The following is a 13668-nucleotide window of genomic DNA, read 5'->3' as shown; positions in this document are numbered from 1 at the left end:
TGATGGTGAGATCAAATAGATCAGAAAGAGCAAGAATAGCCTAGACTGGGTCAATGAGAGTAGATAGGAAAATCAATATAAAAGATTAAAAATTACAGTTGGTTTGGGGTTTTGTTGTTTTTGTATTGGTGAGAAGTAACAACTAGGTTTCACTTTAAAACAAAACATGCAATCTTCAAAAAATAGCTCACTGGATTTGACACCAGTAATCTGAATTAAGATGGCTGATTATACATTGACTTTATTTTGGAGACTCCTCAGACCTGAAAAACAGCCAAAAACTGTTGAGAACAGACATTCAAGTGACTGAAGACAAAGAACCCAAACCGACAAGATTAAGTCAGGACTAATTTTCTCAGTTACATCTAAAAGCTCCAAGACTTGATGCCACTGTCTCTATTTTAAACAATAAAAATGTGTGAGGGATAAAAAGAAGGAGGAAGGGACGCTATAGCAAAACAGCAAGACCAAAGTCACACAGAGGAAAAAAGCCACCAGAGCTAGGGACAGAAGCCAGCACTGCCATGCCTAGAAGTCAAGGTGATGGACCTGTCTTAATATTCCTGATGACTCCAGAGACAGAAGCACACAGAAGATGATGATTCCTTTGATCTGATAGAGAATGGCATGTAAAAGAAAGCCAGGTCTCCAGTACCACAAATTGTACGTCAATAACCTGTGCTAAACAGCTGTGTGCCTACAGCTGCATAGAATAGCTCAGACTAGTTTTGTCTTCCATGAAAGCAGACCGCAGTCAAAACAACGTTGACCAAGCAATGTACGCAGACAGTTACCGTATGTCCTTCAGAGTAAGTGGTTACCACAAGGTAATCTGTTTGTATGCCAAGTCCAAAATCTCCTTGCTTCTAATGCTTAGGCAAGAAGTCCATGCTATCATGGCAGAACATACAGGTAGTCCTTTCCTAAAGCACTAGAGCACAAAAAATTCACCAGAGGGGTACTCTACTGAATGTGGCTGAACTGTTGCTACACCTATTTCTAATTATTTTCACATTTTATCTTGCCCATAGCAAGGAAAACCTCAACTGTAAGGTACACAGAGCAGAGTAGTAATAAACTCGTCAAGTTTAACTCAGCATTCAAAATCCAACATGCAACTCTGAAACTTCTCAAAAGTTTTATGCTGCTGCCTGAAAAAAAAAAAAAGCTAAGTAGAATAAACATGTTAAGCAAATCTCCATATTATAACTTAGAGCAAACTAGTAAAAAAAGAGTCCATTGAAGTGGCAGAGAATTCAGAAAGCTTCTTACAGTTCACAGTGCATGGAGTATTGCTTATTGTTGTCTGCAAACCAAGGAATAAGCAGCAGAAAATTTTATTTGTTTTAACTCAATACATTTTACATTTTGCGTGATGAGAATGAGAGTAGTTATACAGCTTCAAAGCTCCACCAGGAATCTAATAAGAAATATTAGCCCTTTGGGAAGGAGTAGATGATGTAATGGACCATTTATCCTGGACTGACCCCGTGAGAATCTCAATGACTAGAATAACCAACCTCACATTTCAGAGCTGTGATAAGCAAGCCTTTCCTGAATGACTAAGAGTTCAAAACGAAGACAAACCTGAGAAACTTCTCGTGGCACCAACACGAAAGAAATAAATTCCATTTTCACACTGTGGGAGAGAGTTATAGATATAGAAAGCCCTTTTAATCTCAGTACCAAACATTCAATCTGTAGGGCTGAGTCACATATGGCAGCTTGGCACTAGCACTAAGGAGCATTCAGGACACCACAGACATGCAAGAAAGCTGAGATCTTGAAAATGTAACGGCAAAGTGACAATCTTTATGTCAACACAGCCCTTGTAAAAAGAACATAACCCAAAATCCTCTTTTAAAAGTCTCTTTCCGGGAGATACAGGAGTTTAGGTCAAAAACAAGAAAACAGCATGGAGGCTAGAAAGGCACTTGGTGACGGGATGGCCACCTGCTTACGGCACCGTTGGCTCAGGCATGGGGGGCTGCCAGATAAACCTCTTCCCCCTCCATCCCTGCAGCTCCCTATCAACTCCAGAAACGCATGCTGTCAAGAGGATAGCAGAGATTGCTGCTCTGACTGAGTAAGATTCTTCTTTTCTTGGAGGATACATTTCAGCCTTATCAGGTCAGCAGCAGATAACAGAACAGGCAGAAGTACACAACTGGTGGCAGAGAAGAGTAGGATCTCTCTTGAAGTAGTCAGAGCACGGTGTTAGGTTCAAATCCACCTGAATTATTATCAGAAAACCCACACATTCACTAGTCCTGTGCCCCAACTTCTACAACAGGAGATACAGCTGTATTTCAGTTGGTTGAAAGATTCTTATCTCCGCGTCACATTCAGTGCTTTTTGATGCTAATGCAGGGATCTCAGCTGAAATCTGGTTTTGCAAGTGTCAATATGGTGACACGAAACCCTCCTGAAGACATCACTGTTTCTTTAAAATATCCAGCTTATTTCAAGAACAGCAATAGAAGTCTTTTCAACTGTTAGGTTCTATCTCAAGGCACTGGACACTGTAGTTGAAAATTCAGAGTTTGTGTAATTAACGAACTCTGTTTTCAGTAATTAAAATTAAGGCTCTTGATAGTATGTTATTTTATCACTTATTTCAGGAAGATTATTTCATCACTTATTTCAAGAAGGCTTCAACAGGCGAAGTCCCTACTTCCATTATGTGTTACTGGGTTTTGTACAGAAGTAACCAGATAAGACTCATAAAATTCAGGCCATAGGCCTGCAGACATATCACTACAGACACATAGTGGTCCCTTTTGGAGTTTAAATATTCAGCAGAGAAGCAGACCTCCCATCAGAACAATTAAGCTGGCTTTTCACATGTGTTTTGTTTGTTCTTACAGAAAAAAATGATGTAATCTGATGGAATTTGAGAACACGGGGTTTTAAATTAGTGACAAATTGTGCACGGCAACTGGGATAAGACAGACAAAACAAAGGTTCATCTTCCAGTTTCAGACAGCTACAGCCACTGCCATTAATCACAGCATCCACACTTAGCACGAGTGGAGATTCTACTGTTACCTACACAGGATTCTACCACAACACCTGAATTATGGATTTTGCATAAAATATGAATCAAAATAAGCCAATAAGTACATTAAGTGCTAGACTCATTTCCCCCCCACACACACAGAGCAGAAAGCTAAATGGGCCAATTCCAAGTGGACAGGGAAGTGAATTCAATTCCTTTGCAGGGATGTGGGCTGTGCGCTTGTGTGGATGCATAAAACCTTGCTCCCATGCAGAGTGAAGAGAAGTTTCGCTAATTACAATTGATATAACTTATTACAAGGCTTATTACACAACTTGATTAACAGGAAAAAAAAACTTGCCATGAAAAGTCAGATTTCAAGGTGGATTTTCCTTGCTTTGTAATCTACAAAATAAATCAATTAAAGTCATTGTTACTTCTTTAAGTGGCATTGTTGATATTTTGTCTGGAATTACCAGAATATATATATACTCCATGAGGTGAGGTAGTAGCATTAAACGGCAGTGCCAAAAACAAAATAAAAATGCTATGGTATTTTGTTTTAATAATTGCATGTTTAACCGTGTTATACAAACTACTAAAAATACTTTGTCAGTGAAAATGCAGAATTAAGAGATGAAAGCAAACAAATCTCAAACCAAATAAATATCCTTGAAAATGATTTGTGAAGAAGCAGAAGTTGGGAGAACATAAATTACAAATTCCAGGAAATACTTGTCTGGAAACTGTAAAGCATACAACTTAGGCATGAATTATGCTATTCCATACAAATTATTTATGGCAGAGTTTTTGAAAAATGAAAAAAAATCAGCTCCCCAAAAGGTGCCTTAGGAACTATTAGGAAATTTTGTCACTGAAGTACTAGAAAGTTTAGTGGCTGTTTTAGGCTTAAGGTACAGCATTTTACACTAGTTAAAGTTTTTGCATATGCTTGATACTTTTCAATGCTATTTTTAAGTGTCACTTGATTAAGTTCAAATTTTAAACCTGTCCAGGTCTGAACCTTTGCTGGTACTTTTCACCAAAACTCTGGAACAAATAGCTGTCCAAATCATACAGAAAAATAAGAAGGCTTAAGAAAAGATTTCTATACCTTTAAAGTCTTGTGGCATGCATTTCCTCATAACTCTGATTTAGTCCTATTTTCTTGTTCCTTTTTGAAATAAAAAGGAAGAAATTATGAACTTCAATGAGATATGCAAGTGCAGCAGGGACACAGAGACAACATGTTAAGAAGAAAAGAAAACATCTGTATTTCCTTCCCATTCTCTTCCACCTGAAATAAATTCTTTGGCTGCAGTTTGTCTTCTTTTCTGGAAGCATTTACACAGTATCTAATGCTATCCACCACCATGACTACCCCTGGGGCTTTTATGAGGGTGGGAACAATCAGTATAAGAATTACTAGGGACATCAAAGAGACAAAACATTTATTGAAGAGGGAAGAGGAAGAGAGAGTGTGAGGTAACGAGGGTCCTACTGTATTTACCTTATGTGCCAAGCATGTGGACAGCAATAAAAACCATGTAGGGAGCAATTTTGGTCAGAGAAAGAACACGGCAGCCTAATGGGAGGCCTTTGTTCTTCAAAAGGGTCTCCTTTTCCCCTTTTGTGCTTCACTTAATTCATGGCATCTGAGCTGCTCTTGAACTTGACAGACAGAGAGAAGGAGGGGGGAAAATATGGAGAAAGGGGGAGACAGACACAAAGAAAGAAAAAAGAAAAAAGGACTTCAAAGAGTTTTCCTTTGAAAATTCACTTGTGCTATATGCATTGCTGAAGGTTTTGGATTCAAAAAAGGGCAGAAAACATTTCATATAATTTCATCATGGGGATAAATTGTCCAGCGCTCTTATTAAGGAGAGGTAGAAGGAAGGAACAGAACAAAAATATATAAATAAATCTCCGAACTAAGGAATATAAACACAATAGAATTATTCCCCGGGGTGCTTTTTATTTATTTTCATGTTAAATCTTATTCTCAGTGGATCCCAATACATTTATCAAAATCTTATCAAAAAACATCTGGCTTCCAGTAGTCACCTGAAAAGCATACATTTTACACACAGCCCAATCAGAATTCCCAGCACAGCGATTCCTGCTCGGACAGCAGCGAGAGAGCATTAAAATAACCAGCGCCATCTGCGGGGCGAGCTCACAGCCAAACACCGCCTGCATCCCTCCAGCAGAACACGCAAGACCTCTCCACGCAAACTGCTCCGAAGCACCAGCTCCCCCCCAAATGGTTTATCGTTACTTACAGTAGGAATCACCACATTAATTCTTCAGAATACAAAGCGGCTAGAACTCAGTTATCAAAAAAAACAAACAAAATACAATATCAGGGTGCATCTGAGACAGACTTCCAAGTTTGGTCTCCTCCGCTTGAAATTGGTTGAGCATGCTCCACTAGCTCACCAACAGCAGTTAATATTAGCGCTCGTAATATATTCGGCTTTTCACCCTCTTTAAATATCCATGCCATAGGCAATACTTATATGAAATAATTCATAACTGCAGACTGCACTTTTCTCAAGCATCTTTTTTGTTCTCTCTAGACCACCACCTCCCCTCAGTACTGTGCAGCAACTACATGCATGCAATTTAGATATTCCTTTGTGGATTTTTATCTGCGATGTATATACGGAACGTGCTTGCCAATAATATTTGTAATAAAATAAGATTGCAAAGCATACAGACAGTCGTGTGTCAATATCCCGATAAATTATTAATAGTTAATCATTGAGTTAATTCCATAAGAGACCTCTAATGCATAGGGATCTTAAGTTGTCCCTTATTGACAATTACCCTGTCTCCCTACTGATTTACATATTCTGACAACATAAATGTCTACCTACAGAACACTATTTCCAGAGTGCAGAAAGTAGCATCCATAACGCAGTGTACCTACTTGATAACGCTCTTCTCGTTACTTCACTACTCTAATTTGAGAACAGATCGCTTCTCCATCTGAACAAAAAAAGGTGGGATTAGTTTAAAGATTTGGAGTTCGGGTACAGCTTACACCCCTTTTCTTTCTTTTTTCAAATAGCACTATGAAGCGTCTACTTTTTAAGGATATGTATTTTGATGAGCTTGCACAATGCTCATCTTATTTCGACATCCAAACGCGCAATTAGCCTATGCAAATTATACAAACATGCACATTTATATACTAACTCACAAACAAGTACGGCTCTAGCAGACTGCCAGTGCAGCCACGGACATAGTGGAGTTTAGCTGTCTGTGCTCTAAGAGATTCCCTCTCATGTTGCCACCATTTCTATCGTTAAAGGCAGGAATCCATGTTACCGCTTCAGAACCTGCACAAATTCCTCACAAGATCAGGCATCTACTAAAAAACTGTTTTGCCTGATGTACAAAAAATAAGAGATTCCTTGACAGTCATCAAACTTAAGAACTAAGCCAAAATGCATGCAGAGTTCAGGGTTTTTAACCCCAAGTCCCTTTTTTAAGATCATATATTTTACCCCTTTGTCTGGAAAGAGAAAAGAGGCTTCCTACTTTCGTAGGTTTTCCTTTATATGTGGAACTTAAGTCTAAAATGACTGATAGCCTACTACACCACCCATAAGGTAACCTGGGAAACATCATGAAATAAAACTGGTAGAAATGTTGTTTCTTTATCAGCAGCTTGCTTTGTACAATTAAGAATTGTGTTTTCTGAAATCATTCTGCTTTAAAAAAATAATAATAATTTTGGGGGAAATTCCACTACAGAGTTGCAGAATCTGTACCTATTATGTCAACTTTACAAGCTAGATAATGTATTTCAGATTATGGATACTAAGTAGAAGCAAAAATAGATCGAAGAGCTTAAAGAGCAATTTAAGCAATTGAAGATAAAAATCAAATCTGTTTTGTGCAGCAGGAGTGCCTCTGAGTATTAATTACATTTATAAAACACTTTGAATACTGACAGTGTTACACCCATATGAAGCAGACAGCACTAGGATATTTACAGCATGCTAATTATAGAAGTCTAAAATATTTGAGACTAAAACTAAAGAAACTTTGGGGGAAAGAGTAGAAGCACTGAATCCAGAATTTCTGTTGCCTTCTGTAGGATCTAGTTTGCTCCCACATTTGTTTCTTTGCAAAAGGTAGTTTACCTTTATCACCCAAAGCTCTTACATATACCTGAAGAGAACTGCAGTAGCAAGTATCTGACTTGATGCTGGGAAGCATTTAAGATTCTCTCAGCTGGCAAAAAAAATATATTAATGATTACAGAGACTTCTGTTTCTGAGAATCCCCCTATCATATTAAAAACAAGCTATACATGAACACATTAGAATTACTTTTATTCTACACAAACCCAGTCTTGACCGACTTAAACATGTCATCCTGCGAACGCTGATTTGTCTTCTAAGTCTTCATTATGTCATGTTTAACTGATTTTTTTCTTGTATATAATGTTTTTAAGGGTAGCTTTAATTAATGTTAACTCTTGAATGCGTGTCGTGATTCCATCATACTGCCTTCCACTCCTAGGATCCCTCTCCTCCCCTTACTCAGTTTCATGGAACTTGCAGAAAATTATCTAAATACATCTGCTTTTTTGACAAATTTCTAAAATCTTGGTTGATTTCAAGCAAGTTAATCAGGGATCTGGAAACAAAGTTTAAAAGATCTTTTATGTAATATGTTTCATGTTTCAATTCCCATAGAACATTTCCTCTTCCTTAAACCAAATAGCTGAGATTGTTAAAATCTGGTTGTTGGGACTAAAAGTAGGATGAAGAACGTTTCAAGTATATGGATAGAAAACACTATAGACAACTAATATCTATCATGATGGTACTGAGTGGCAGAACAGTCAAAAACTAACTCCTTAGCAGACTTATCCTGTTACTAGAGAACAAGGTGCTAATCGCAACTTCTGAAGAAAAGGCACTTCCAGAATAAAGCTAATACTTAACATTTAGGGCAACAAGCAGAGTAGTCATATACCATATTTGAACCAGTCATCAAAAAAATAGTTTATAAAGCAACCCAAATAAAGCATACTGCATTAATCCAGCATACAGATCATAAAAAAAAAAGTCATTCATCATGACACTGACTGGAGGCAGCAGTGTTATTATTTTAAAGTTAAAAAGAAATCTCATCTGTTTACTTTGTTAGTGCAGCTTCCAGGCATACGCTTTGAGAAAGGGAATGCATATATTGTATAAATAACTCTTGCAGAGTCTTCTTCCTCCTGTGATGTGCACAGCAATCACCTTTCTACTTAGAGGCTTTCTATTCTCAAAGTCACTATGTAGATTATGTATTCTGTCTCCAACTATTTACTTCTCTTAATTGTGAGCATCCGCTGGGAATACTTCAGGGAAACTTCAAAGAATGTCTCCAGAAATGTTGCTACCAAAACCAGGTAATTGCTCTGGTATTCGGGGTTTAAGATACATCAGACTTAAAGGCTGTACTAGATATATGGAGGGGGGGGAAACACAATCCACATCATGATCATAAGAGCCTTCTAAATTCTCATCTCCTTTTAAACATTTCTGATATCCTTTCCCAGTCATACCAAAGAACAAACTCTAGACTTTTTAGTGCCTACAGAAATGAAAACTGGAAGCAATTAGTCCAAATATTTTCTCATGCCAAAGATACTTTACCATATATTACCATACCATGTAGAGCTTAGGGATATATGTAGAGCTTAGGGATATGGTTTAGTGGGGACTGTTAGTGTTAGGTTAGAGGTTGGACTCGATGATCTTGAGGTCTCTTCCAACCTAGAAATTCTGTGATTCTGTGATATTGCTTCTTTATTTCTTCTAAGATTTGTCCATTCAAAAGTCAGGATAAAAACAGTGTGGCCCAACATGCTGCCAACAGCTATTCCCATCTTCACAACCTTTTCCAGAAGATAAGAATGGCTCTTAAAGAAGGAAACGCTGCCTAAGCAGCTTTTATTACATGCACATTCTCATACAGACTTGCTACTGACATGAAGGAAGCAGAAGAACAGAGGAGAGTCGCTGTATCAGTTCTTCCTATGTAATAAGGGCTAGAAACTCAAGTTTTGTGGGCTGGAAACTCTCCCTTTTTTGGCCTCTCCATCCATCTCTCACACCAACTGCTGCCATTGGAAAAAGAAAGGCTACTGTTTGAATGACAGAGCTGGGTACACTACTGCTTATAGAAACACAGGATTAGACAGCAATTCTGTCCCCCAAATGAAGGACGGTTTGGTACATACTGAGGACAGACTGTCAAGTAGTCTCAAACTCAGCCAGGGAGTTTAGTTAAGCTTTCCAAATCTGATAGAGCACAAAAACAAGGAACCACGTCCTTATCACAAGCTGTCAAATCAAGCTTATGAAAACAGCAGCCTTGAGACCTATGGCTTCGGTGTAATCCAGAAGCTGCAGTTAAATAGTACTGTAAAAACTATACATTGTTTCACCATGTATTGATAACAACACTTTTTTTTTTTTTGTACCAAGAGAACTCTTATCTCCCTGATACCTCCTTTATAATCACACGAAGAGTCATTCTACCTCTTGTCTTGGCATGGTGCAACTTCCACAGCATCTAAAACTCCCCTTTGTGTTTATTTTAGAGTGGCCAGGAGACTAAAAAGAAACTAGAGGGAACAACTTTGCTCATGGCAAGGCTTTGTGCACCATTCACTAATGGGTATTTAAACAAAGACTGACTCATTTCCTCGCAATTTATTCAATCTTGTCTTACTGTACTGAAATGGCAGGAGTGAACATTTGACATCACCTTCATTTTAACAGCAACCGATTAAGATATCGCAGATACGTGACTGCTGCTTCACAGAAGCAGCAGCTCCACCAGGCAGCCTATGAATGCCACTTGGGAAGAGTGCACCAAGTCCTCCTGACAACTGATTAATCACCTTTTGTGATGCACTGTTAGTGACTCCTCACTTACCTATCCTCATGTCTTAGGAACTCATTCAGGTTAATAGTGAAGGATAGTTTTAAGAGCATTCACTACTAATTCAGTCAAAAAAGCCCACTGGTACAATAGCGTTGCTATCTGGATGTCATTTCGTTTTCAGGAAGCTGACGTAATACAGAGTCAAAGCTTTCTTGGTAGCCATACTTTTGCTATTTTTACTAGTTATTATTGAGAATTCAAAACAAAAGATTCCTGTCATCAGTGCTGGGTTACTACTAAGTGCTATCAGCTCCAGAATACCCAAAAAGAACTATCAAAAGCTAACTGAATATCATAATGCAGATATTTGACAGCAATCAGAAAGCTGAGCAGATAGTGCAATAGAAGCCAAATGCTGCAAAGGGTTATTGCAGCTTGAATAATGCTCCGTGAAAATGACAAATTGAATACTGAATAACACAAAACAGACTTGAGATTCAGAAAAAAAAATCAGAATCTAAAAACTGAATTCAAGGCACTTGCTATTTCTTCAGCAGGAAAAGTAAAGGAACATACCTTTCTGTATGGAGCCATACGCAGTTAAAAATAACATTGTCCCAGTAGTAAAAGATAAGGATTACCTATTCAAGCAGTACTTAACATTAGTTGAAATACTGGGAGAAGAAGGGAAAAAAAAATCATTATCTATCACTGCATATTCATTTAGTATATTTTACCTAATGATCACAAAATACTTCCCAAACATTAAAACCTCAAGCACCCAACAAGACAAAGAAGTGTGTGTGAGTGGGTAGGTGGGGGTGTTTTGGGTGGGTTTTTGTTTGTTTCTGTTTTTAACTAGGAAAAGTGAAAACAAACCAAAGCCCTGCACCCGGAGATGAGGAACATGTCAACCTGGAAACCTGCTTAAGACTATTTAGAGGCAGTATAGACTGGTGAAAACCTATGAATTTCTAGCCTCAGATCTCTGAAGCTACTCAGGTGATCATATTTAACAGCAGCATACTAATATTTTACTTGGTAATCAATCCTTATTTTCCAGATTTTTTCCATTTTATGTTTTGCCTTGTTATGGAACCTAGTATCTTAAATTTTTTCTTGCTGTGTCAACACACAATTTGGTTGCCAAAACAGTATTACTGTTCAATTTATTACATATTTCGTATCACATTTCTTTGCTTTCCAGTTAACAGCCTGGTATTTACCACATTGAATTGGTTTTCTCACTTCCTAGCTCACTTACCAACAATATCCAAAACCTTACACAGCAACTGCATTATGTATATGAAATAGCTGTAGCTGAATATGCGCAAAGTAAATGCATGCAACCTTAATGGAGCCAAGAAACAGCAACACCTCGGGGTGGAATTTTGTTCAAGGGAGAAGGAAAAAAAATCCTGCTCGTGCTTATGAAACAAACCCCCTCAAGGAATTTCAGTTGAGACAAAATTATCCCTAAACAACAATAAAATTAAAATTTGGTGATGATGGCTAGATGCCAAGAGCTGCAATACTCCGGCAATAGGCAGTGCCTCTCAGGCGCTGGCTCCAAGATCAAAGCTCAGAGACCTTGAAGCCTCTGACTTGGAAAGCAGGAAGACAATGCCAAGACTGTTGGCTTATTGTGCCACTTTGAAAGGCTGAACCTTCCGGCTTTCAGCAAATTTCCACGAGCACACCAAACTTCTGATTTGAAAAAGAAAATCCTACCTCTTGCCATGGCTAGTACTGTTCTACAGTGGTACAAAGGAAACTTCCAACCATCCCTATTCATCCAAGTACCAGCTTTTATTCTTTCACTCATATTTATTGTCACGTTTCATCAGAATCCTGGTGACCAGGCATGCTAGAGCCCCAAGATCTCCATGCAAAAATAAGTTTTTAACTATTAATTAATTGTAATAGCATTCCTAGACCATCTGTTACTTTGGTAAAGTCATTAAAATGATTTGAAATATCACAGCTGAATATACATAATCTTTTTCAGGTGAAAAGCAACTGGGAACTTAGTGTTGCTGCTGGATTAGCCCTGCTTGTTTCCAAGTGCTGAAGGAAGCTGAAGCTGTCCAAGCTTTATAATGACAGGTTCCCCATTCTGCAAAGAAAGTAATCAGAACTACAGCAACCTTATAAAAGAACAGTTTATTACCTTGCGATATAATTTCCCCTTGGTTGACGTTAAATAACACATTAAATACAATATTTATTTTATAACATCAAGCAATTTCTACAGAAGGGCTGGCACTCCATCAAGCTGCACGAGTTCAGAAAGAATATTCATTTCTTCTCCTTTGCACTTGAGAATTAACTGTTGGGGTAGCCTTGGTACACAGCAGCAGGCACCACAAGCCTGCTTCTCAGGAAGCTCGCAAGTGCCCTATCATTTCTCCATACGTGTCCATCCAGTTTCACCTTGAATTACAGTTTGCCACATTGGTCAGACCCATCTAATGAGAGGAGCATGTTCTTGCAGAGTTAACCTCACATTCAAGGCTTCAGGAAGGTAGAGGGTGTCTTTGAATTGCTACTCAATTGAAAGGCAATCTAACTGCCTTCATCCTAAAACCCAGGGAAGGCTGTTTCCAACTACTGTTTTAAATACCAAATGCCCCACTTTGCAGCACAGGCGCATGAGAATCTGTTTCTACTACACATTTAAGTTCTGGCACTCGACTGCAGTTCTGCACTGTGCTGTCAGTTTACAATCTCAATTTGTAACGCATTTACAGACTCTATTCCTGCAGAGACTTTGGAAGGGCAAAAAAACTTTCTCACTAGGACACTATAAATACAAAATAGGCTTTTATTACTGTAAGCTTGGACTATCTTTTCAAGTCATAAGACTTTACACACCGAACTTCCAGCGGGCAGAAACAAATGCATCAGTGCCCTGAGCAGTCTGGCTCATATGGTTTCTTGTGTCATCACGTCTCCGTAACACTAGCGGGTATCCGTCTCTGACCAGCCTTGTCAGGAGAACTTCTGTCTGTCTGGAAGTGACACGAGGTATTACGTAGCTTCCTGTCCCAATTCACGTTTCAAAACACTTTTTACTCTCTCAGTTAAATAGAGCAGCAGCACTGATGTGTTCACATCATGAGAGCACTACATTTAGTGAAATAGTTATATATACATCTCGTCCATCACCAGCCTTAACCACTCAATGCCTCACTAGGTAAGAATCAGGCTTGTCAAATGGAAGCACCACATCCCAACATCGCAGCCCAAGTGCACCTCATTAATGCCCACCAGTTCACTCTGAATGCCATACAAGTATCCTGTAGCTGGAAACACAGCCTCTGCGTACTTTTGAGAGAAAACAATGCATTTCAAGCAACACATTTGTTCAGGTGTTCTGATCTGGCACTGCTTCTTTCTCTGCAAGATATTACGTAAAACAGACATGACTCAGAGATAATGAGCGAGGTCAGGAGCCGATCACTTCAGATAGGGAGTTTTTATTCCATGATCCTGCAAGCGTGGATGGTTAACTGCTGTTATTTCTTTCTTGGGGTTTTGGGGGAGGAGAAAGGAGGGGAAAAAAATCCCTACACTCCTAATACCAACATTTTCACAGAAAAAAATAAAAAAGGAGCCATCAGCAAAACATTCAAATGATTATTTAGATGCGATTGATCCCTCTCCTCCCCACTGCTAAAAGAAAACAAGAATTGCGATCTAGCAATGCAGATCTCACTTCAGCTTTTTCTCCACGGGCTGGGGCGGAGTGCTATTGTGCAGGCACT

General features: G+C 38.7%; 1 protein-coding gene across 11 annotated transcripts in view; it reads right to left on the bottom strand.

Annotated features, from left to right (window-relative positions):
* Window positions 1-13668, bottom strand: part of POU2F1 (POU class 2 homeobox 1) — a 117062-nt gene that overhangs the window by 84088 nt on the left and 19306 nt on the right. The window contains exon 2 of one of the 11 annotated variants that reach the window (XM_068692286.1): window positions 4113-4172. The exons of the other annotated variants lie outside the window; for them this stretch is intronic. Coding sequence (XP_068548387.1) covers window positions 4113-4143 — 31 coding nt within the window. The 5' untranslated portion in view covers window positions 4144-4172. The remainder of the gene's footprint in view (window positions 1-4112; window positions 4173-13668) is intronic. 11 annotated transcript variants of the gene reach the window in all.

The sequence above is a fragment of the Anas acuta genome, chromosome 1, assembly GCF_963932015.1.
Source record: "Anas acuta chromosome 1, bAnaAcu1.1, whole genome shotgun sequence".
Taxonomy (NCBI): Eukaryota; Metazoa; Chordata; class Aves; order Anseriformes; family Anatidae; genus Anas; species Anas acuta.
The sequence above is the reverse complement of the archived record's forward strand: the minus strand, read 5'-3'. Positions and strand labels throughout refer to the sequence as shown.